This window comes from Macrotis lagotis, chromosome X (assembly GCF_037893015.1).
Source record: "Macrotis lagotis isolate mMagLag1 chromosome X, bilby.v1.9.chrom.fasta, whole genome shotgun sequence".
NCBI lineage: Eukaryota > Metazoa > Chordata > Mammalia > Peramelemorphia > Peramelidae > Macrotis > Macrotis lagotis.
The window spans coordinates 194201820-194228511 of record NC_133666.1 but is presented as its reverse complement, the minus strand read 5'-3'; the positions used below and the strand labels follow the sequence as shown (position 1 = coordinate 194228511).

The following is a 26692-nucleotide window of genomic DNA, read 5'->3' as shown; positions in this document are numbered from 1 at the left end:
ATAGAAGAAAGTGAAGATTGTGAGAGATACAACACACATTTGGACAGGGACAGAATGAAAGGAGGGAGAGAGAGAGAGAGAGAGAGAGAGAGAGAGAGAGAGAGAGAGAGAGAGAGAGAGAGAGAGAGAGAATAGAATAAATTAAAGGGAGAAGGAATAGAGTGGAGGGAAATACAACTAGTATTAACAACTGTGGGAAAAATATTGAAACAACTTCTCTGGTGAACTTATGATAAAGAAGGCAACTCACCACAGAGACAGAGCCATTGGAATTTGAACATAGATGGAAGTATATTTTTTTCACTCTCACTATTCTTGAGGTTTCTCATCTTCTTGGGGGGAGGGGGTTTATGTTTACTCTTAAAACAAAATTATTGTAATAATTTAAAATAACCTGCCCCCAAAAACCATAAAAAAGAAAGCAAACAGCAGAGTGGGTTAAAAAACAGAATCCTACAATATGCTGCTTACAAGAAACTCAATTGAAACAAAGATACTTATAGAGTAAAGGTAAAAGGTTGGAGAAAAAATATATTTTGCTTCAGCTTAAGTGAAAAAAAGCAGAGGTAGCTATCCTTATCTCAGACAAAGAGCTGAAAAAAATAGATAGTGTTAAAAGAGATAAGAAAGGAAACTATAGCTTCCCAAAAGTACCATAGACAATAAAATAATTCAGTACTAAATATAAATGTACCAAATAGTATATCATCCAAATACGTACAGGAGAAAGTGAAAGAGCTACAGGAAGACATAGTCCGCAAAACTCAACTAGTGGGAGATTTCAACCTCCTACTCATATATTTAGATAAATCTAAGTTAAGGAAGTAAATACATTGTTACAAAACCTAGAAAGGAATATACTTTTTTCTGTAGTATATGGCACTTACAAAAAAATTGACCATGGACTAGGGCATAAAAACCTAATGATCAATTGAAGAAAGGCAGAAATAGTGAATACATCTTTCTCAGATCATAATGTAATAAAAATCATATGTAATTGTGGGACAAGGAGATATAGACCCAGAACTAATTGGAAACTAAATAGCCTCATTTTAAAGAATGAGTAGATCAAGTGACAAATTAGCAAAGGAATTAATTATTTCATCCTAGATAATGACAAATATAAAACAACATATCAAAATCTGTAGGATACACTAAAGTTGGCTGTCAGGGAACATACTGTATCTTTAAATGTTTACATAAATAAATTAGAGAAAGAGGAAATCAATGAACTAAATATGCAACTAAAAAATTAGAGAAAGAACAAATTAAAAACCCCAATTAAAAGCCCCCCAATTAAATACCAAAGTAGAAAGTCTAAAATTTAAAGGAGAAATTAATAAAATTTAAAGCAAGAAAACTATTGAACTTAAAAAAAACCAAGAGTTGGTTTCTGAAAAAAACCCAATAAAATTGATAAACTTCTGGACAATTTGATCAAAAGAAAGAAGAAAACCAAATTGCTAGTATCATAAATGAAAAAGGTGAACTCACCACCAATGAGGAGGAAATTAAGTTAATAACCCAAAATTATTTTGTCCAACTCTATGCCAATAAATTTGATAATCTAAGTTAAATACATGAATATTTACAAAAATATAAGTTGCCCAGGTTAAATGAAGAGGACATTAAATACCTAAACAACCCTATCTCAGAAAAAGAAATTCACCAAGCCATCATTGAACTCCCCAAGAAAAAATTACCAGGGCCTGATGGATTCACAAGTGAATTCTACCAAACATTTAAGGACGAATTGGTTCCAAATCTATTTATATTCTTTGGAAAAATAAGGAAAGATGGAACTATGCCTATCTCATTCTATGAAACCAATATAGTTCTGATACAAACCAGGAAGAGTTAAAACAGAGAAAGAAAATTATAGACCTATCTCCCTGATGAATATAGATGCAAAAATCTTAAATAAAATCTTAGCAAAATGAGTACAAGTTAGCACTAAGATAGTACATTATGACCAAGTAGGATTTATCCCAGGGCTGATTCAATATTAGAAAACTGTTAGTTTATTTAATTATATCAATAACAAACTTAAGAAATCATATGATTATATATCAATAGATGCTGAAGAAGCTTTTGCCAAAATACAGCACCAATTTCTACTAAAAACACTAGAGAGTGTAGGAATACATGGATTGTTCCTCAGAATAATAAGCAGTATCTATCTGAAACCATCAACAAGCATTATCTGCAACTGGGAGAGGCTAGAGGCATTCCCAATAAGGTCAGGGGTGAAACAAGTATGTCCATTATCATCACTACTATTCAATATTGTATTACAAATGATAGCTTCAGCAATAAGAGCAGAAAAAGAAATTGAAGTAATTAAAATTCAAAAGTAAGAGTCAAAACTCTCACACTTTGCAGATGACATGATGGTATACCTAGAGAATCCCAAAACATCACCTAAAAAATTTACTAGAAATAATTAGCAATTTTAGCAAAGTAACAGGTTGTAAAATAAATCCTCATAAATCCTCAATATTTCCATATATTACTAGCTAGATACATCAGAAAGAGCTAGAAAGAGAAATACCATTCAAAGTAATGTCAGACAATATAAAACACCTGCCAAGACAGACTCAAAAACTTTTTGAAATCACACTTTTCACACAAATAAAATCAGATTTAAATAACTGGGCAAACATCAATTGCTTGTGGATAGGCTGAGCTAATATAATAACAATGATAATTCTACCAAAAAATTACTTTAATGTGTTAGAAAAATATTTAAGTAACTTTATATGGAGAAATAAAAAGTCAAGAAGATCCAGGGATTCAATGAAAAAAAGTGCAGAAGAAGGTGGCTTATCCTTAGGAGATCTAAAATTTTATTATAAAACATCATTCATCAAAACTGTCTGATATTGGCTAAGAAATAGAGTGGTGGGCCAGTGGAATAGACTAGGTGCAATATCAGGAAATGATGTAGTAAGCTGCTGTTTGAGAAACCCAAAGAGTCCAGCTATTGGAATAAAAATTCTCCCTTTGATAAAAACTGTTGGAAAAATTTGAAATTAGTATGAAAGAAACTTGGATTAAATCAACACCTCACATCCATACCAAGATAAGATTAAAATGGGTACAGGATGTAGACATAAAAAACAATATTATAAGCAAACTAGAAGATCAAGCAATAGTTTACCTGTCATATCTATGAAAAGGGAAGCAATTTATGTTTTTTTAAATTTTTTTTAGGTTTTAGAAAGGCAGATGGGGCTAAGTGGCTTGCCCAAGGCCACACAGCTAGGTAATTATTAAGTATCTGAGACCGGATTTGAACCCAGGTACTCCTGACTCCAGGGCCGGTGCTTTGTCCACTACGCCACCTAGCTGCCCCTGGGAAGAGATTTATGACCATAGAAGAGATGGAGAACATCATTAAGAACAACCTAGATAATTCTGATTACATTAAACCACTGTAACCAAGATCAAACGAAATGTAGTAATTTGGGAAACAATTTTTACAACTAGTATTTCTGAAAAAGGACTAATTTCTAAAATATACAGAGAATTGAGTCTAATTTTCAAAAAAACTAAGCCATTCCCCAGTTGATGACTGGTCAAAGGGTATGCCAAAGCAATTTGATGAGGAAATCAAAGCAATTGATAGTCATATGAAAAATTGTCTAAATCATTACTTATTAGAGAAATGCAAATTAAAGCATCTCTGAGGTACTACCTCACACCTCTCACACTGGCCAATATGACCAGAATGGACAATGATCAATGTTGGAATAGATGTGGGTAATCTGGGACACTAATGCATTGTTGGTGGAGCTGTGCACTCATTCTACCTTTATGGATAGCAGTTTGGAACTATGCCCAAAGGGCAAGAAAAATATGCACACCCTTTGATCCAGTAGTATCACCCTGAAGAGATTATGAAAAAGGGTAAAAACATCATTTGTACAAAAATATTCATAGCAGCCCTGCTTGTGGTAGCAAAGAATTGGAAGTTAAGTGAATGTGCTTAAATGTGGAATATCTTAACAAACTGTATATCTATGTCTTGAAACACTATTGTTCTATTAGAAACCAGGAGGGATGGGAATTCAGGGAAGCCTGGAAGGATTTGAATGAACTGATGCTGAGCAAGATGAACAGAACCAGAAAAATATTGTGCACCCTAATAGCAACATGGTGTTAATGATCAACCTTGATGAACTTGATCATTCCATCAGTGCAACAAGCAGGAACAATTTGGGGTTATCTGCAATGGAGAATACCATCTGTATTCAGAGAAAGAATTGTGGAATTTGAACAAAGACCAAAGACTATTACCTTCAATTTAGGAAAAAAACAGTTATCTTACTATGTAATTTTTCTATTTCTTATACTTTCTTTTTCTTCCTTAAGGATGTGATTTCTTTTTCATAACATTCAACTTAGATCAATGTATACCATGGAAACAATGTAAAGACTAACAGAATGCCTTCTGTGGGGGGGGGAAGCCAGAATAGGGGGCAAAGTGTAAAACAAAATAAATAAATTTTTTCTTAAAAAAATTATAATTGACTTCTGGACAAGAGGTGGAGAGAAGACAGGCCCATTTCTAGATTCTTCTGATCTTTCCCCATCTATCATATGAAACAAACCTCTTAAAAGAAATACGACCCACAAAACCCAGAAAGAAAAGCCAGAACAAAGAACATCTACCTCAGGATTTGTCTCCCTTAGCAGCACTGGATGACTTCGGCAGGGTGAGTCTGAGCAAAGAGGGTGGATCAGCCCTGGATCAGCCAGATTAGAAGCTGAATTGGAGCCCGGGAGTCTGAGGGCCCGAGAGCCAGACCTGTTGGTTCAGTGGTGGGGCTAGATGGCAGGGGCTTGAGTCAACTAGGGAACAGGGGTGCGCTGACCCTCTGGAGCTTGCCAACAGGGCTGGGGGGAGAGCTCTGGTGCAGGATAGCTGCAGAACGACCATCCCTGGGCTCCTCAGGTCTGAAGAACTCTGAGTCCATGCCTCCATTGCTGCTGAGGCCTCTTCCAGGAACAAACAATAGCATACTACTTCTGCCTCAGGCACAGGTGTGTGAGCAGAAAAACCAGCCCAGCTGACAATAGGGAGAGGGATGACCTCAGGCCAGGTCAAAGCCCACCATTGATTGAAGGCAAAAGGATTCATTAGCTCCAACTCCTCCCTTCAAGCTAAGGGAGAAGACCTCAATCAAGGTCACAGACACTCCAGAGAAAGCAACCAGCCCCTCCTACTGGTCAGCGAGAGAAATTGCACTCAGTGAGTAGCCTCTAGCAATACCAAGCACCTGTGAACCAACCCCTCCCCAACTCAAGGTCTTAGCAAAATGAAGAAGGGACAGAGGAAAGGTGGATCCATAGAAAAATTCTTGGAAAGGAATGACCCTAACTCAGAGAGACGTAGAACCTCTGACGAGAATATGACCTGGTCTTCAACACAGAAAGACTTCCTTGAAGAAATAAGGAAAGAGTTGAAAAATCAACTGGAAAATTTGGGAGAGACCATTAATGCCTTGCAACAAGAAAACAAATCCTTAAAAAATACAATTGGACAAATACAAAATGAGAATAAATCTCTCAGATCATCAATTGGACAACTACAAAATGAGAATAATTCTCTCAGATCCTCAGTTGAATAATTCTCTCAGATCCTCAAATGCAAAAAAAAAATAATTCTCTCAAAACCTCAATTGGTTAAATGAAAAGCTCTTTCAAAAGTAGAATGGACCAATTGGAAAAGGAGTTGCAAAAGTTTAATGATGAAAACTCCTCTCTATAAAAAAAAAGAATGGAGTCTGCAGAAACTAATGACTCCATGAGACAGCAAGAGCCAGTTAAACAAAACCAAAAAAATAGAAAAAATAGAAGAATATGTAAAATACCTCATCAGCAAAACCACTGACCTTGAGAATAGGTCGAGGAGGGGCAACCTGAAAATTATTGGACTTCCTGAGAACATTGAAGAGAAAAAAAAAAGGCTCGACTTAATATTACAGGATCTAGTGATGGAAAACTGCCCTGATATCATGGAACCAGAGGGCAAAGTAGATATTGAAAGAATACATCTATCGTTCCCCTCCAGAAAAACACCCTAAAATGAAAACACCAAGGAATGTTGTGGCCAAATTCCAGAACTATCAGATAAAAGAGAAAAACCTACAAGCAGCCAGAAAGAAACAATTTAAATATCAAGGAGCCACAGTAAGTATTACGTAGGACCTGGCTGCATCAACATTAAGGGATCAAAGGGCCAGGAATGAAATATTTCGAAGAGCAAGGGAGCTTGGAATGCAGCCAAGAATCCACTATCCCACAAAGCTAAGCCTTCTCTTCCAGGGAAAAAGATGGACATTTAACAAAATGGAAGAATCCCAAAAATTCCTGATGAAAAGACCAGAGCTAAACAGAAAATTTGGTCATCAAACAGGAGGTTCAAGAGACACATGAAAAGGTTAAAGAAAAAAAGGGGGGCGGTTAAAAAAATTGCTATCCAAAAAGTTGAAACTGGTATATTCCAGCATGGGGTAAAAGATTCTCATAAATCTTGAGAATTGTAACTCTAACAGAGAGAATATACCTAGCCAGAAGTGATGGACATTCATGACCTATCCATGCAACTGTTATTCAATGGGATGTAACTGGCTTTATTCCCACTTGGGAGGAAACACCCTAATAACTCTCAAGAATTTTAACTCTAGTAGACAGAATGTACATAGCTAGAAGTGACAGATACTCAGAATTTTCTATGACTCAGATAGAATAATCTAAAAAAACACTACCTCCTTGGGACAGCTAGGTGGAACAGTGGATAAAGCACCGGCCCTGGAGTCAGGAGTACCTGGGTTCAAATCTGGTCTGAGACACTTAATCCTTACCTGGCTGTGTGGCCCTGGGCAAGCCACTTAACCCCATTTGCCTTGCAAAAACCAAAAACAAAAAAAAAACACTACTTCCTTAAAAAGGGGGGACAGGAAGGAAATGGGACACTAAGAGGTACAAAATACCTATGGTAATAGAGGAGAAGTAGGGAGGAGATGAGAAACACCTGAATCTTCTTCCCATCATACTTGGCTTAAAGTCAATTTACACATACTTAGTTCACTTAAAAAAACATCTAACCTTTCAGTGATTAAAAGGGGAAAAGGGGAGGGGGGTGGGGGAAAAAAGGGGAATTAACAAAAGGAAGGGAAGGGAAAAGGGAAAAAGAGAAAGGGGAAAGAAAGGGGAGGGGTGATATAGGAGGGCAAACACACTGAAAGGGGTCGTATTCAGAAACAAAATACTGGGAATATGGATAAAGGGAGGGGAAAGGGGAAAATACAAAGAGAGGGATGAAAGTATGGAGGGCAATAAAGAATTAGTAATCATAACTTTGAATGTGAATGGGATGAACTCTCCCCTTAAAACATAAGCAAATAGTAGAGTGGATTAAAAACCAGAATCCTACAATATGCTACTTACAAGAAACTCATAAAGCAGAGAGATACACATAGAATAAACGTAAGAGGTTGGGGCAAAATATATTTTGCTTCAGCTGAAGTAAAAAAAAAGCAGGGGTAGCAATCCTTATCTCAGACAAAGCAGCAGCAAAAAATAGATAGCATTAAAAGAGATAAGGAAGGAAACTTTATCCTCCATAGACCAAAGACAATAAAGCTATTTCAATACTGAATATATATGTACCCGATGGGACAGCATCCAAATTCTTAGAGGAGAAGCTGAAAGAACTACAGGAAGACATAGACAGCGAAACTCTAACTAGTGGGAGACCTCAACCTCCCACTCTCAGATTTAGATAAATCGAATCATAAAATAAACTAGAAAGAAGTTAAGGAGGTAAATAAATTGTTAGAAAAACTAGATATGGTAGACTTATGGAGGAAATTGAATGGGGATAGAAAGGAATACACCTTTTTCCCTGCAGTACATGGAACTTATGCAAAAATTGACCATGTACTAGGACATAAAACCTAATGATCAACTGAAGAAAGGCAGAAACAGTGAATACATCTTTCTCAGAACACAATGCAATAAAAGTCATATGCAATATTGGGTCAAGGAGATATAGACCCAGAACCAACTGAAAACTGAATAACCTCATTTTAAAGAATGAGTGGACCAAAAAACAAATTATAGAAAGAATTAACCATTTTATCCTAAATAATAATAATAATAATGAAACAGCATAACAAAACCTATGGGATTCACTCAAAGAGGCTCTCGGGGGATATATTATAACTTTAAATGCTTACATGAATAAATTGGAGAAAGAGGAAATCAATGAACTAAACATCTAACTAAAAAATTAGAGAAAGAACAAATTAAAAACCCCCAATTAAACAACAAATTAGAAATTCTAAAAATTAAAGGAGAAATTAATAAAATCAAAAGCAAAAAAACCTGTTGAATTAATAAATAAAGCCAAAAGTTGGTATTATGAAAAAAGACAATAAAACTGATAACCCCCTTGGTCAATTTGATTTAAAAAGACAGAAGAAAACCAAATTACTAGTATCATAAATGAAAAAGGTGAACTCACCACCAATGAGGAGGAAATTAAGTTAATAACCCAAAATTATTTTGTCCAACTCTATGCCAATAAATTTGATAATCTAAGTTAAATACATGAATATTTACAAAAATATAAGTTGCCCAGGTTAAATGAAGAGGACATTAAATACCTAAACAATCCTATCTCAGAAAAAGAAATTCACCAAGCCATCATTGAACTCCCCAAGAAAAAATCACCAGGGCCTGATGGATTCACAAGTGAATTCTACCAAACATTTAAGGACCAATTGGTTCCAAATCTATTTATACTCTTTGGAAAAATAAGGAAAGATGGAACTATGCCTATCTCATTCTATGAAACCAATATGGTTCTGATACATAAACCAGGAAGAGTTAAAACAGAGAAAGAAAATTATAGACCTTTCTCCCTGATGAATATAGACACAAACATCTTAAATAAAATCTTAGATAAATGGTTACAACAAGTTATCACTAGGATAATACATTATGATCAAGTAGGATTTATCCCAGGAATGCAGGGTTGGTTCAATATTAGGAAAACTGTTAGTATACTAAACCATATCAACAACAAAACCTATCAGAAATTATATGATCATATCAATAAATGCTGAAAAAGGTTTTGAAAAAATACAGCATCCGTTCCTACTAAAAACACTAGAGAGTAGGTATAAATGGACTATTCCTTAGAATAATTAGCAGTATCTGTCTGAAACCATCAACAAGTATTATATTCAATGGGGAGAGGCTAGAGATATTCCCAATAAGATCAGGGCTGAAACAAGGGTGCCCATTATCACCACTAATATTCAATATTGTATTAGAAGTGTTAGCTTCAGAAATTAGATAAGAAAAAGAAATTGAAGGAATTAGAATTGGGAAGAAAGAAACAAAACTCTCACTTTTTCAAATGACATGATGGTCTACCTAGAGAATCCCAAGAAATCATCCAAAAAACTACTCGAAACATTTAACAATTTTAGCAAAGCTGCAGGTTATAAAATAAACCCTCATAAATCTTAAACTTTTCTATATATGTCTAGCAAGATACAGCAGGAAGAGCTAGAAAGAGAAATCCTATTGAAAGTAACCTCAGGGTGAAGCTAGGTGGCACAGTGGATAAAGCACTGGCCCTGGAGTTGGGAGTACCTGGGTTCAAATCCTGTCTCAGACACTTAATAATTACCTAGCTGTGTGGCCTTGGGCAAGCCACTTAATTCCATTTGCCTTGCAAAAAAACATAAAAAACAAAACAAAACAAAATGAAAGTAACCTCAGACAATATAAAATACCTGGGAATCTATTTGCCAAGACAGACTCAGAAACTTTTTGAAAACAATTATGAAACACTTCTCACACAAATTAAATCAGAATTAAATAACTGGACAAATATCAACTGCGCATGGATAGGTAGAGCTAATATAATGAAAATGACAATTCTACAAAATTAAACTACCTGTTTAGTGCCCTACCAATCAAAATTCCAAAAAATTACTTTAATGAGTTAGATAAAATTGTAAGTAAATTCATATGGAGAAATAAAAGTCAAGAATTGCCAGGAGCTTAATGAAAAAAAATGCAAAAGAAGGTGGCTTAGCCTTTTTCGCCAATCCAGCCATCATGGTGGAAGCTCGGCTGTCATCTCATCATCATGTCCTCTCATAAAACATTCAGAATCAAGAGGTTCCTGGCCAAGAAACAGAAGCAGAATCATCCCATTCCCCAGTGGATTCGAATGAAAACTGGCAATAAGATCAGGTACAACTCAAAGAGGAGACACTGGAGAAGGACCAAGCTCGGGTTATAAAGAATGGCCAGGGAAATGAAAGACATTCTACACCAAGACCACCTCCCCCTCCCTACCATTGCATCCATCCATCCACCCATTCATTCATCCATCCATCCATCCATCCATCCATCCATCTATCCATCACTTAAATCGCCTCATTGACCCCAATAAGAAGCAACTACTACTGCTGCCCCTCCCATTTTGGAAACCTGTCTGCCAAAGTGCAGACGTCAAAGAAAACCTTGCCCTTGAATGTCTTCATCTCTTGCATCCATTTGTTCGGTAAACTGTGTATTGTGATATAGTTTAAATTACTGTTCTCTCCATCTCTGTGTGGCATTTGTCTGTTTGAGGTTATGCTTAATAGGCAGAGATCATCCCACAACAAGTTATTCCTGTCAAGAAAAACCAAGCTCAAGCCCTGCCTCAAACAAGCCTTCACAATAACCTCTCTGTGTTTTGTTTTGTGTTCTAAGGAGTTAGAAGAGAGCACCTACCTCACAGGGTTGTTGTGGAGATCTAAGATTTGCAAGCCTTCAGCGGAAGCCTCCAGTGGTGCTAATCCAGAGCTGTCTCAGCCAGATTACGCGCAGCTGTGTTCATTTCTCTAACTCACAGTCAGAGAAGTAGCCTGTTTGACCCCCTGCTTATTTCATACAATAAGCCGTCTTCGTTCCTTGTTGGGAGGTGGTAAATTAAGTGTTGGCAACTTTCTTAAAAGTTGTCAGTTATTTGTGTGTTTTGGAAAGCCCAAACTTTTTGTTAGGAAGTAGACCTGGTCCAGGTGAATGGCTTCATAATTTTTTAAGATGCAATTCTGCTAATAAAGGGCTTCTACAAAAAAAAAAAGAAGGTGGCTTAGCCCTACCTGATCTAAAATTATATTATAAAGCATCAGTCATCAAAACTTTTTGTGTCTGGCTAAGAAATAGAGTGGTGGACCAGTGGAATAGACTAGGTGCAAAAGCAGGTGAGATTATAGTAATCTGCTGTTTGATAAACCCAAAGAGTCTAGCTATTGGGATAAAAATTCCCACTTTGATAAAAATTGCTGGGATAATTGGAAGTTAGTATGGAAGAAACTTAGGTTAGACCAACACCTAACACCCTTTATCCAGATAAGATCCAAATGGTTACAGGACTTAGACATAAAAAACAGTACTATAAGCAAATAGGAAGATCAAGGACTAGTTTATCTGTCAGATCTATGGAAAGGGGGACAGTTTATGACTAAGGAAGAGAGATAGAGAACATCACCAAAAACAACTAGATGATTTCTATTGCATTAAATTAAAAAGCTTTTGCACAGATAAAACCACTGTAACCAAGATCAAAAGAAATGTAGTAAATTGGGAAACAATCTTTACAATGAATGATTCTGACAAAGGACTCATTTCTTTTTTTTATTTTTTTAAATTTATTTTTTATTCTCATTTTGTACAAATGGTTATTTTTACATTAATAAAATATTCTTGTTTACAAGTAAACAAAATACCCCTCCTCCCCCATGAATATAGATAGAATTGATTGGGCGAAAAAAGTAAAGGGGAGAGAAAAAAATTAAAATTAAAAAAAAATAATAGTAATAATTGTAGGTATGGCCAGGTGGCGCAATGGACGAAGCACCAGCCCTGGAACCACAAGCACCCGAGCCCATATCAAGCCTCGTAAACCCAACAATCACCCAGCCATGTGACATGCAAGCCACCCGATCCCCACTGATCTGCAAAAACCAAAAAACAAAAAAAAGAAAAAAGATCCAAAATAAAATAAAATAGTAATAATAGTAGGGGTGGCTGGGTGGCAGACAGAGCATTGGCCCTTGAGGCAGGAGCACCTGGGTCTAAATCCGGCCCCAGACACCCGAAAATCACCCTGCTATGTGGCCCCAGGCAGGTCATCCAGCCTCACTTGCCCTGCACCCTCCCCCAAATAATAATAACAAAAAATGTGCTTGAGTCTTTGTTCCAACACCAACAACTCTGTCATGGGTGGATCTCATTCTTTATGATAAGTCCATCACAAAAGTTACTTCCATATTTTTCCACCATTGCCATTGCTGATCGCAACTCCCTCCTTTCTTATTTCTCCACTACCATGTACTCTATTTTCTCTCTTCTTTCACTCTGACTCTGCTGTAGTGTTGTTGACTGGCTCAGCAGAAAGATCCCTGGTCCTGGGGCCAAGAAGCCCTGAGCACCCATACCACCCGTTAGGCCCAGAATCCACCTGGCCCCATGGTCCTGGGCAGGCTTTCCAATCCCAGCCCCTTGCAAAAAGTAAGAAAGAAAATGTGTTATAACTGACTACTCTCCCCCCCATGGTCCATTCTCTCCTTCTTTATTCACATCCCCACCCCTTCCCCCTGTTCCCCCCTCCTTCTTACTCCAGATGTCTATACCCCATTGAGTATATTTGCTGTTTCCTCTCCTAGCCATCTCTGATGAGAGCAAAGGTTCCCTCATTCCCCCTTGCCTCCCCCCTTCCATATCATTGCAATAGCTCATTGTAATAAAAAAAAATCATATGTGAAATATCTTGGAGTATTCCCCCTCTCCTTTTTTCTTTCTCTCATTCCATTTCTCTTTTTTTTCTATTGACTCCATTTTTACACCATATTTTATCTTCAAATTCAGCTTTCTCCTGTGCTTCAACTATAAAAGCTCTCTCTACATGCTCTATTAACCGAGAAGGTTCATATGAGTATTATCAGTGTCAGTTTTATGCAAGAATGCATGCAGTTCATCCTCATTAAGTCCCTCATATTTCCCCCCTCTCCTCCAATCTCCATGCTTCACCTGAGTCCTGTATCTGAAGATCAAACCTTCTGTTCAGCTCTGGCCATTCCAAAAAGAACATTTGAAATTCCCCTGGTTCATTGAAAGTCCATCTTTTTCCCTGGAAGAGGATATTCAGCCTTGCTGGATAGTTCATTCTTGGCTGCATTCTAAGCTCTTTTGCCTTCCAGTATATTGCATTCCAAGCCCTACGAGCTTCCAATGTAGTTGATGCTAAGTCCTGTGTGATCCTGACTACAGCTCCACGATATTTGAATTGTGTCCTTCTGACTGCTTGTAATATTTTCTCTTTGACTTGGGAGTTCTGGAACTTGGCTATAATATTCCTAGGGGTTGGTTTTTTGGGATCTTTTTCTCTGGGGGATCGGTGGATTCTCTCCATTTCTACTTTTGCCCTCTGCTTCTAGAATATCGGCAATTTTCCTGTAGTAATTCTTTGAAAATGATGTCTAGACTCTTTTCCTGATCATGACTTTCAGGTATTCCAATAATTTTTAAATTATCTTTCCTAAGTCTGTTTTCCATATCAGTTGCTTTTTCAATGAGATATTTCACATTTTCTTCTAATTTTTCATTTTTTTTGTTTTGAGGTATTGATTCCTGATTTCTGTTAAATTCATCAATCTCCCTGAATTCTATTCTTTGTCTGAAGGATTTGTTCTCCTCAGAGAGTTTTCTTATCTCCTTTTCCATCTGGCCAATTTTGCTTTTTTAAAGCACTCTTCTCCTCAATAACTTTTTGAACTGTTTTATTCATTTGACCTAAGCTGGTTTTTAGCATGCTATTTTCTTCAGCATTTTTTGGATTTCCTTGACTAAGCTGCTGACTTCATTTTCATGCTTTTCCTGCATCTCTCTCCTTTCTTTTCCCAGTTTTTCTTCCAACTCCCTCATTTGCTTTTCAAAGTCATTTTTGATCTCTGTCATAGCCTGAGCCCAATTTCTGTTTTTCTTGGAGTCTTTAGATGCAGGTGCTTGTGCTTCCTCATCTTCAGACTGAGTATTTTGATCCTTCTTGGGCTCATTTGCAAAATATTTCTCAATAGTCTTCTTTTTGTTTCTCTGCTTGCTCATTTTCCCAGCCTGAGCCTGGTTTGGAGTGCTTCCTGACCTTTTGGGACACTCCCACAAGGGTCTCAGTGTGTGAGGCTCTGTCCTCCCTCCTGGTCTGTGAATGATCATAAGCACCTCCCTTTACCACGGGGCTGAGGTGGGGGTGGCGCTGCTTTTCTATGGGGGGGCCTAGACTGCGATCAGGATCTGAATGTGGTCAGAGCCCCAGAGTCCTATTCCAGGGGCAGAGGACCAAGCTCCCAGTTTCTCTTCACTCCCCTCCCTCAGCTCAATGGGCTCATGCCCTGGAAGCTCCTGCTTACCAGCTCCACCTGCTTCTGTTTCTGGGTCTGGGTTGCAGAATGACCAAGCTGCTCCCTGTGTGCCCCAAGGGCTGGGCTCCATGTGCTCCCTCTGGAAGAGGTCCCCTGCTGTTCCCCCACTTTGTGCCTGGTGCTCCTCAGGGTGCAGCTCTGGACACTCCCCTGCTGCTGTGAGCTGAGTCTCCCAGCACCCTGGGGCTGCCTCCGGGAGGCTGAAATTCTTTGGCTCAGGCGGGCCAACTCTCTGGCAGGCTGCCTCTCCGATCCCGCGGAGCAGAGCCTTTCTTCTCTTTTCCAAATTACCTTGAGTACGAGAACTGCCTCACTGGGTCCCTTTGTGGGTTCTGTCTCTCAAAAGTTTAGTTAGAGTCCTTAACTGCTGAGTTTTATCAGAGAGCTCCTAAGACTCGATCCCTTCTTGTCAAAATCTTGGCTCCACCCCCAGGACTCATTTCTAAAATATACAAAGAACTGAGTCATATTTTTAAAACAAAAAGCCATTCCCCAATTGACAAATAGTCAAAGGATATGCAAGGGCAATTTACAGATGAGGAGATCAAAGCAATCCATAGCCATATGAAAAATTGCTTTAATTCATTAAGTATTAGAGAAATGCAAATTAAAGCTTCTCTACCACCTCACACCTCTCAGATCGGCCAATATGACCAGAAAGTATAATGATCATTGTTGGAAGGGTTGTGGGAAATCTGGGACACTATTACATTGTTGGTGGAGCTGTGAACTCATCCAACCTTTCTGGAGAGCTATTTGGAACTACACCCAAAGGGCAACAAAAATGTGCATACCCTTTGACCCAGCAATGCCACTACTGGGTCTATACCCTGAAAAGATGATGAAAAAGGGTAAAAACATCACTTGTATAAAAATATTTATAGCATCCCTGTTTGTGGTGGCAAAGAATTGGAAATCAAGTAAATATCCTTCAATTGGGGAATGGCTTAGCAAACTGTGGTATATGTATGTCATGGAATACTATTGTTCTATTAGAAACCAGGAGGGAAGGGATTTCAGGGAAGCCTGGCGGGATTTGCATGAACTGATGCTGAGTGAGATGAGCAGAACCAGAAAAACACTGTATACCCTAACAGCAACATGAGGGTGATGTTCAACCCTGAAGGACTTGCTCATTCCAGCAGTGCAACAATCAGGAACAATTTTAGGCTGTCTGCCTAGGAGAGTGCCATCTGTATCCAGATAAAGAGCTGTGGAGTTTGAACAAAGTTCAAGGACTATTCCCTTTAATTTAGAAAAACACCAGATATCTTATTGTCTGATGTTGTTACCTCTTAGACTTCTTGTCTCTTCCTTAAGGATATGATTTCTCTCTCATCACACTCAATTTGGATCAATGTACAACATGGAAACAAAGTAAAGACTGACAGATTGCTTTCTGTGGGGTGGGGGTGGGGGAGGGAAGTAAGATTCGGGGAAAATTGTAAAACTCAAATAATATCTTTAATAAAAACAATTTTAAAAAATTATAATTGAACCAGTGGAAGCTAATAAGTCTATGAGATACGAAGAATCTTTCAAACAAAATTAAAAAATAAAAAAATTTTAAAGAAGAAAAGGAGGAAAATATTACAAAATGGAAAATACCTTATTAGAAAAACAATGGTCCTGGAAAATAGATCCAGGATTTCTAATATTAAAATTATTGGTCTACTTGAATGCCATGATCCACAGAAAAAGAACCTGGACATAATTTTTCAAGAAGTGATCAGGGAAAAGTTCCCTTATAGCCTAGAACCAGAGAGTAAAAATGTTATTAAAGTATATTCTGATCATCTCCTGAAAGAGATACCAAAATGAAAACTCCAAAGAATACTGCTGCTAATTATCAGGGAGAAAATTCTGCAGGCAGCCAGAAAACAACAACAAAAAAGCAAACTCCAAGGAACCAGTTAGGATTACACAGGACTTAGAAGATTCCACACTAAAGATCAGAGGGTCTGGCATATAACATTCAGGAAGGCAAAGGAGCTTGGAGTACAATCAACAATCAATGACCTAGCAAAAGTAAGCATAATCTTTTGGGGGATAAGATGATATTCAATAAAATGGGGGACTTTCAGGCTTTCTGATGAAAAACCAAAGTTGAACAGAAAATTTAATCTTCAAAATTTTTTGTACTTGCAAGTTGATTTTCTATTCCTTTCTTCATTTCTTCTGATAATCCTTGAAATCTTTATTTTCTAGTCATTTTTCCTCTGATGATCTACCTGTAATTATTTTGTTGAGACTCTTTTCTTTTAGTTTAATATTTTGTCTTCCTGTAGTCCAGTGTTTATTCATTGTGTTCAGTGTTTTCTTCTATTTGCTCATATCTCCTGCCTCCTGCCTCATCTATTTGCTTGGGAATTTGTGTTAAAGCCAGGTTCTATCCCATTATGCACTTTTGGATGAAGTGGAAAGACCCTGTTCAGTCTTGTGTTTTCAGTCATCTGAATGCTAATGCTGCTGCAATTCTAGTTGAAGGTAGATTGTAGTTGTTTCCACTCTATGCTTACGTGGTTTCTTCCTGTTGGTCTAATGGGGTACTGCATTCAATCCACCTCTCCTTCTTGCATAGTCTCCAATGTAAATACCCTCCTTTCCTTGTTGTGATTCTGAAAGAGCCCATTGAATTTTGGATAGCTCAATGGTCTCCAGATTTATACAAGGTCCCTTCATATTATATAAATCATTGAGTAAGCTCTCTCTCCTCCAGTGTTTCTGAGCAGTACATTGCTTACACTTTATCTCTCTGTATAGTAATCTATGGGACCTGACTCTATTCCATGCTCCTCCTATAGGGCAGGGTTGAACCCACATTGATTTCAGACTCCGAACAACAAAACTCTTTCTATAGCCCCTGTTGTATTATTACCTAGAAAACCCTACTAGATTGGATGAAGAAGCTTAATTCTCTTTGGTCTTTTAAATCTCTAGTTTGATGTCCTTTTAGAAAATTTCTGGAGTATATTTGCCATTGGACTCTTCTATGACCTCTAACATTGCCCACTTAAATAGAAGTATGTAAAGGAATTTTTTTTAAAAAATTAAATTAAATCAATTACTTTTAAAAAAATTTTTCCATATGGAAGTAGGAACAATGCTCTTGGAATCAGACCTGGGTCTTTCTGTTGAGTGTGTAACTAGTTTTGAGACCTCGTACGTGTGATTTAATATTTCTAAGCTTTGCTTTCCTCATATTTAAACAATATGATGTAAGGTTGACAAAAGTTAAAATGCTATGTAAAAGTTAACTGTTATTATAATGTTTAAAAACCATTTCCCATTCAAGATTTGGTCATTCTATTTGGTCTTTTAGTTTTAAAATTTTCTTGTTTAATCTAGTTATCTATTTCTAATCTAATCTATTTGTTATAAATAATTAGCTCCTAATAAATTCTGAGATCTGTACAAAAAAAGACACCCTTTTTGAGGGAAGTATTTTACTTGACTAAAATCTTCATTAGGCTAAAATGAAGAAGTACTTTGATGAATCCTAGGAAATTTCTCCATTTTTTTAGATAGATTTAGAAATTGTATGGTAAAACGAATATTTATTAAAATCCTTATCACATAGGATGGATTAGTTTATTCCCCAAAGTCCTATCATGTGGATTGAACTTGCTTCTTCTGACAGAGACTAGACTGATTTTACTTTACATGGCATTGCTTCTTAAACTCTTCCAGAAGACTAAGGTTTCATAAAGTTTTTGGGCTGGCTTAAATACAAGTCAGCCCACCAGGAATCCAAAATTCATCCCTCTTACTTGACAAGTATGCCAGCATGGCCCACATGGAAACTGCACTTAATTGAATCAGTTAGGCATCTTTGATGAATATCCTTTCATGATGAATAAATCTCTTTTTCTAAACTGCTAGATGGTTTATTAGTGCCTCATTATTCATGTATCAAACTTGAATCACTGGACCCTTCTGAAAGTAAGCCTATTCTATAGCTGATGGAAAATAGTCTTCCCAGTTCTACACCCTATGATTTAACAAACCATTTCATTTAGGACCTCAAGTCTTCAAATTTCTACTTTGTCATTCTGTCTGATAAATATGTATCTCTTAACTGTTATCTTCTTAAAATATGTTCATAATCATATATCTTTTTATCATATATTGATAACTTGTTTTCAATTCATGAATCAAACAATAACTTCTTTATACACTCAACCAGTTATTATTTCCTTTTACTGTTTATGTGATTTTATAAAACAACTTTCATTTTAGTATATTAATACTACTCTATCATTAACTACATAAATAAAGTATAGCTCACTGATGAGCTATCTATAATACTGAATATTTGATTGACTATTGGACTGATTAAACTATCAGACTGTTAACTTATTCAAAGCTTATTGCCTTTCTTTTCCCTTATCTAAGACTGTTATTCTGTCTAATTCAGGATCATTTGCATTACATAACCATATTACTAAAAACCACAGGATCATAGTATGATGAACTGAAAGAGATATTGTAAATTTTTTATTATGACTCGTTCCTTTCTCAGATCTAGAAACCAATTTTCAAAGACACTGCCTACTTGCCCAAGGTCACACTGCTAGTAACTAATCAAGTCAGGATTCAAGCCCTATACTTTTATGCCTAATTCAGTTTTTTTTCTCCGTTATATCACAGATTTTTTATGTGTGTACAAATACACATACACACTCACTCACAAGTAGAAACAAAGTAGCATCATTAACTTGGTACCATACAAGAACCTGCTGGAGCAGGAAAGCATTTTTTGAAGGTGAAAATTATATTGTAAATTATTGAAGACAGAAATCTCCTTATTGTTTTTCCCCAACTCTCTGTTCTAATTTTGTTCCTTCTCCTAGAAAGAGAACCCTGTTAAGTTTCAAAATATATCCATCTGTATATTCTATAGGGAATGTCTAGATGCAGCAGACAGTGACATTTATTAAAGATGAAAACAAAGATAAAAACACTGTTGAGTAAACAATAGAACCAGACTATATGAATTTGACAGTGGGGCTTGGAGTTGTTATATTCTATCTTACTGCTTTCCTATTCACTTAAAGTATTGTAAACATATCATAAAGATGTTGCAATGAGGAAGAATAAATTTAATTTAATTTAGGGTCAGCAGCAATTAGAATGAAGTCTCCCAGAATTTGAGAAAATTAAAAAAAAACAGGAATTCTTCTATCCATTCTAATTCCTTCTTTGAGTGGAAAATCCCTACCAAAATAGTTGATTATGTATAACCTAGTCACCTATCCTCAAAATGACATTTATTGAAGGTTATTATTACAGAGGGCTGAAAATGGGATGGGTTACTATTGGCTTCCTAATATGCATTAAAATTGTGGCATTGGTATTGACATTCCACAGACAGAATTGAAGTGGAGGATGGCCTCCCAGGTCATTCTTTAGTTCAGAAAAGTCCTAGCTTATGAGAAGATGGTTCCTCCATCCACCATTTTGTTTCAGAGGTAGTGTGTCTTGCCAGCCATTTTTATGTACCTTTGCCTATAGTGTAAGGTTTTTTTTGTTTTGATTAATTTTTCTGATATTTTTCCCCTTTCTTTTCCTTTTGTTTAAAAAATTGTTATAAAGAATAACTTTCTGGAAGAAGGAGGAGGAAAATTTATATGATATAAAAGCAAAAACATTAGTAAAACTTATTTTTAAAAGTGAAAGACATGGGAGGCTAGGTGGCGTAGTGGATAAAGCACCGGCCTTGGAGTCAGGAGTACCCGGGTTCAAATCCGGTCTCAGACACTTAATAATTACCTAGCTGTGTGGCCTTGGGCAAGCCACTTAACCCCATTTGCCTTGCAAAAACCTAAAAAAAAAAGTGAAAGACAGTCCCATTTCCAATGTATATTAAAGATATTCTGTTATTTTGGTGTTTCCAGGATGATTTTTGATGGGAAGCAAGATTTTTACTTACTTTTTCTACTTCCATATTTCTGGGATCTTTGAATTAAGAATGTTAGATTAGACTATTTCCTGATTTGCCCAATAATAACTACAAAGGGGGTCATGGAGTATCATAGGATGATAAGGGCTTTAGAATTCTTTATTTTACTTGCAAAAGTTTAATAAAGTTATGTAGAATCATAATAACATGTCAACAAGTCAATATGTGCTTTGATGGCATCATGCTGATATCGTTTGCATTTAAGAGAGAAATAATTATTTTTTCCTTTTTGTGTTCTTAAGGCTATATTCTGTAAGAATTTTATAAGGAAAATTTTATCACTGGAACTCAGTAGGTAATATAATGATAATCTTGTGAAACCAAAATTGTACTCTTTTCTCAAACTGTGCATCGACAGGATCTCAGATTTGTAGTTATGTTTTTTTAGGTCCAATATCATTTTTTAAAGCAAAAAGTGAGAAAAATGAAGTATTATTTTACTATAACAGAATGATACTTCTTTGCTGCTTTTTATAGAAACCCTGGACCTTTCTGGCTGATTGCTCCAAATTCTAGACTTGTTTACATATTTAATAAGGCAGGACAAGATGTAAGTGAGAGTTTCTTAGATGAGCTCAGCTGGAAGCCAGAAAGGAGATGTCCCCAAAGACAATCAAGAATAGTGATGAGAATCTACTGCATAGTGTAATTTCCTGTTGATGGTAGGCAAAAAGATGTGTACATGTAACTCTAGTTGGCTCATACATCTAAGTGATGTTTTAATAGAATAATCTAAAATAAACTAGCTAAGTCTTCTATTGAACAAACAATTAAGTTACTTAATGGTCTATATCTTTGTTAAACTGATGAATTTCTGCAGATTACTGTAGGTTAAAAGCAATTTTTAAAGGGATACCAGATTTAATGAAGCTAACAGTTGGAATATGTGAAGACTCAAAACTGGTTGAGTCAGAAATCTAATAATAATGAAAGAGTAGCTAAAGGTAAGAGAAATTTTTTAACACTTTGCCATATTTATAGTCTCTTGCTTTTCTTGGATTTTTCTAGTGGAAATGAGAGATTCAACAGACCTGGGGATCAGGACAAATGTAACAGAACTATTGCTAAGATGTACATAAAATTTGAGTCAATTTGAATATTCCTCCATGTGTTCATTTGAAATATGAAATAACATTGTTTCACTAGCAGAACCATTACTAATGTGTAAAAATATGAAGATTCTATATCTTAGAAGCAGAAGCAAATGTGTACACAGGCAGAATAAGGAACTATAATTTGACAGGTAGAAAAAATATTCATTTTTTCAAACCATCTCCTCCACTAGCCAATCTTAGAAATAGAAACATTTTTACATATGCAAGTTGTACTTGTAACCTCAGAAACTGCCTGATATAAAGATGTAGGGATATTCATCAAATACCACTAAAAGATGACAGTTAATGATATTAACATCTCAATGAGGATTAACTCTAACAATAGTGATAATCACTGCCTTTTCACTGAATCATAGATATGAAATAGAAGAAAATTTATTATTCACCTAGCATTTCTTCTCTCTCATTTTTCAGAAATGAATCTGATGTCCAGTGAAAATAAATGTCTTGTCCAATGATAATCAAATAGTATAGTAAATGTTAGAAGTGGGATTTGAACCTAGCCTAGGTCTTCTGACTCCAGAATAAGTGTTCCTTCTATTCTTTACTATTCTTTATGAACTATTTTGCACATATTTTCTCATTTGATTTCCAATAATATAGGAAGGTCAACAGTAATAAAAGTAAGGCCAGTAATTACAACATAAACAATAGTAGTGCATCTATTATGCCTATTTTATAGATGAGAAAATTGAGGTGCAGGGACATGAAATAAATTAGTTATATGACTATTAAGTTATGGAGCCCAGACTCCATAGATCTTTCAAACCTAAATTCACTGTTATTTTTACAATATCATCTTGCCAAGAGGTAACTGATACTGCAATGGATAGAACTCCAGGCTGGGAATCAAGAAGGCTGGAGTTAAAATCTGGCTTTTAGTCACGTACTAGATGTGTGACCCTGGGAATGTCACTTAATTCAATTTTTTCAACTGTGAAATGGGGATAATAATAACCCCTACTTTCCAAGGTTGCTATGAAGATAAAATGAGATAATATTTATAAAGAAAAAATAGTAATATAATACAATGCCTTGAACAATATAAATTCATATTCCCTTTCCACCCCTTATTTTTAATTGGTTTCAAATAGTATTCACATCAAAGATTCTGCAAGATCCTATAAACCATTTTGGCATACATTTACCTTCTTTGCAAAGCAGAGAGATGCGGTAATGAAGGGGAATGATTACAAGCTCGCTCATTTGCAAAAATTTACAAAGGAGAAATATGGAAGCTTAGGAACAAGATTGGATCACAATACAAAGAAAAGCAATGGAATAAAAAATAAATTTGAAGGTAATTAATTTTGTGTTCACCTAAGGCAGATTTTATGAAGAGCATTTGTAGATGGAATAAGGAGAATAACAAGCATATAAAAATGGAACAATGAACCTAAACTCCTCAATTCTGTTAAAAGGGAAAAAAACAAACAAAATAATCAATACTTTATTTAAATCTGTTGATGGTGTTATATATATCTGTGAATCATGCTATAAAATGATCTCACATGAATTAAAATCTCAATTGACTAAATGGGCATTAGAAATCATGTATATTAATGTATGTTGATTAAATCATATAGAGAAACAGTGGTGGAAAAAATTATATCAAGGATGATATAACCGAAAAAAGAGGTGGACTGGTCATCTTGTGCAAATGAAAGCTAATGGATAGGTAATTGTGTTTCTTGACTGATGACTGTGAAATATTAAATATTTGCAACAATACAATGCAGTTAGACTTCTTGCTCAATGAAGGAATTAACTAATCAATCAATTAATCAATAAACAAGCATTAAGTGCCCACTTTGTGGCAGGCATTATGATAAGTGTTTATGGATACAAAGAGATCAAATAGTCCCTTCCCTCACTGAACTTGCACTCTATCAGGGTAAACAAAATAAAAGCAAGATTGTTTTTGTTATTATTGTTTTTGTGAGAAAAGCATTAAAAACATGTAGGAGAAGGAAGGATTCAGAAAGGCTTCAAGCTGATTGAAAGAAACTAGACATTTTAAGGGCTAGAGGGAAAGATAAAAGGTACTACAGTCAAGGTGACCAGTTATCCAAAATTATGGATATGAGAGATGGAATGTCAAGTGTGAGGAACCATAAAAAGGGCAGTTTAGTGATACTGAGGAATATGTGATGGAAATTTATATATAAGATCAAATGAGAGCAAGATATGAAGAATTAGAAGTACTCTTCAAGAGGAGCCTATATTTGTTCTTAGAGGTTAATAGAGTTTTATGGGAAGACATAAATGAAACTACAATCCTATTTAAAAATTAAAGATAGATTTAAATAATTGTAGTGATATTATTTGTTTATGATTGTGTTGTGCTAATATAATAAAAATTTCGATATAAATTAATCAAAGTTCCAAAATGTTATTTTATAAAATTAGACAAAAATGACATTCACCTTGAGGAAAGTAAAGGTCTTGTCTATGTTTGTTTTGGGAAGGATCAGATTTGTTCTGTTTGGCTCCTGAGGAAGAACCAGAAACCATGGATAAAAATTGCAGAGGTAAATTTAGACTTGCTATAAAGAATAACTTCCTAAACATTTATAACTATCTGAAGATACTTTGGGATGTTTGGAAAGGTAATGGCTCCTCTTCCCCTTGCTAGAGGTTCTTAAGAAAAGACTGGTCTCTTATCAGTATGCTGCAGATGGATACTTTGTTGGAGATGATTAAAACCAGATATCTGCAGAATTATTTTTCAACTTTGAAATTTTTTGAGAGTTGAAAGAATCACAATATAGATTACATAAATACATCATCTAGTCCAATGCCTTCATTTTAAATATGAGGGATTGAATTGTTTGCCACTGTTAGCCATGGAGAATATACAGTACAATATTCACTTTGAAGAGCTGTCCAGCTGTTCCTGTTTGTAGACAGGTTTACATGAATAGCATCAAGCTCCAGAAATTACAGAGTTTATAACTGAAGTACATAATCATTCTAAACCGTTCAGCCTAAGTATTCACATAGGAAAAAAAGAATGGCTAAAGGGTGCCTAATAACCATACTATAACATGCAGTTGGATGAATAGTCTAAATAGTTGGTCTATCCCTTAAGAACCATCAAAGAACAATAATATCAGTCCAAAAAATGAACAGGAGGAGGAAAGTGGGTTATATTTCAGAGAAAATGGCATATCTTCCTAAAACAAGGGCTTTTTTGTTTCTATTACGAATTGTGGATCCTGGCCTTAAATAATAAAACTGAGGATCACCTAAAAGACAACTGAGAACTGTACAGTTCAATGAGTAGACTGTAATATTTTATAAACAAGAAGTTAATCAAGTGAATAAATTAATTAATAAATATTTACTATGTGTCAACTATGTACTAGCTACTGCTAAGCAGAGAGCATATGAGAAGAGGCAAAGGGCTGTCCCTCATGAAGGCTACAATCTAATGCAAACAGCATAAATAATACCTTCAGAGAACTGCATGTATTGTAAAAAAAACAAGTAGCAACAATGAGAAATAAAAAATAAAAGCCACATTCTCCATTGTTATCCAAGTAATGTCAGTAGAATAAAATGACAACTTACACAATGTTGTGGTGGATTTATGCAGGACATGGGATAAAGTCACATAGATTAGGCATCGTTGGAGGGAATTTGACATTGATAAAATTAAAGATCTATTAGAATATTTTTTCCAAGGATTTTCCTTTTGGACTGTTGAAGTCTGTGGGATAAGTAATTAATGATGTCAGGGAAAACAAAGTGAACCAAATTCTTCCTGAAATCAGATTCTTACCTGGATTTAAATCAAGGACTCCTTAAAGTTGCATTACTTCATTCAGATAATTAGAATATCATTAAACATATTGAGCTTTTAATATACTATATGGAAGAGTTGACTTTAAAACCTCATATGCTTATGAAGGATAAATCAATGTTTCTAAATGAATTTTTTGCAAACTTTAAGGTTCAATAGAAATGGTATCTGTTATTATTACCAAAAACTAATATGAGAAGAAACAGTCCAAAGACTAGAAGAAATAATTATTTGTGAATTTAACTTTTCAGCCATGTTAGCATTTATCATCATAGAAATATTTAGAATAATACTATTTTTCATAAGGTCTTTTTCTGAAGAGGGATTCACAACTCTATACCTCTCAGAGACAGGATGAAAGTAATCTTCTTTAGTCTTCATTACATAGCTAATTTGCACCACAGTAATTAAGTCTTACATTATTTAATTTAGATTTCTAGATTTCTTTGTTTAGATTACTTTTTGGCTATGAAGATTGGGAATAATATGGGAGCATGATTTTCTCTGAAAGAACTGAAGGAAGCAAGTACATCTGTGTACTGTTGGATTTACATATAAATTTGACATTACGAGTCTCAGGGAAAAAATTTGCCTGAATGAAATATATTCTCTTCATTGTTGTTATTATTACAATTTTGCTAACAATTTTCCTCTTTACTAGTCAAAACATCTAAAGTTAATAAAGAGATTAAAGTCCATTTTCTTCCAGTAGTCTTTTCTTTTCCAGAATTTTTTTTAGGTTTTTGCAAGCCAAATGGGGTTAAGTGGCTTGACAAGGCCACACAGCTAGGTAATTATTAAGTGTCTGAGACTGGATTTGAACCCAGGTACTCCTGACTCCAGGGCCGGTGCTTTTATCCCCTAAGCCACCTAGCCACCCCCCAGAATTTTCAAAATCTAATTTAAAAATTTTAAATGCCAAATGTTCCCATTTTTTCCCAGAATACTTCTTACTGCATTGCTTAGATGTAACCTAATCTATGAATTATATGTAATCTTTTTGTCAAAGATTGTAACATGATATGAAAGATCCAGGCCTCTTAGCTAACTAGAGAACAAGAGAGTGAAATATATATCTATGTAGATAGGGAGAAAGAGATAGAGAAATCTACATTTTATGATAATTATACAATACAGAATTACAAGGGATAAGATTTAATGAAAGAAAAGTCATAAATTGTAACTTATACCCATTGATTTCTAATTCTCCCTCTCAATTACTTTATTCTTGCTATTTACATCCAATTTCTGGGCCTATGAATTTTCCACTTACACTTGGAACAATGGGGAATTACATGAATAAAGCAATAGT

The 26692-nt window shown here is 35.6% G+C and overlaps 1 protein-coding gene across 1 annotated transcript; it reads left to right on the top strand.

Moving 5' to 3' along the window:
- The first annotated feature begins 10140 nt into the window (after positions 1-10140).
- LOC141501830 (large ribosomal subunit protein eL39-like) lies at positions 10141-10449 on the top strand. The gene has a single exon (XM_074206170.1). It carries the CDS (start codon positions 10175-10177, stop codon positions 10328-10330), a length of 156 nt encoding a protein of 51 aa, XP_074062271.1. The 5' UTR covers positions 10141-10174; the 3' UTR covers positions 10331-10449.
- The last annotated feature ends 16243 nt before the right edge of the window (positions 10450-26692 follow it).

Excerpts from the sequence above, each read along its gene's own strand:
- LOC141501830 (XM_074206170.1), top strand. The coding sequence starts at position 10,175 with ATGTCCTCTCATAAAACATTCAGAATCAAGAGGTTCCTGGCCAAGAAA.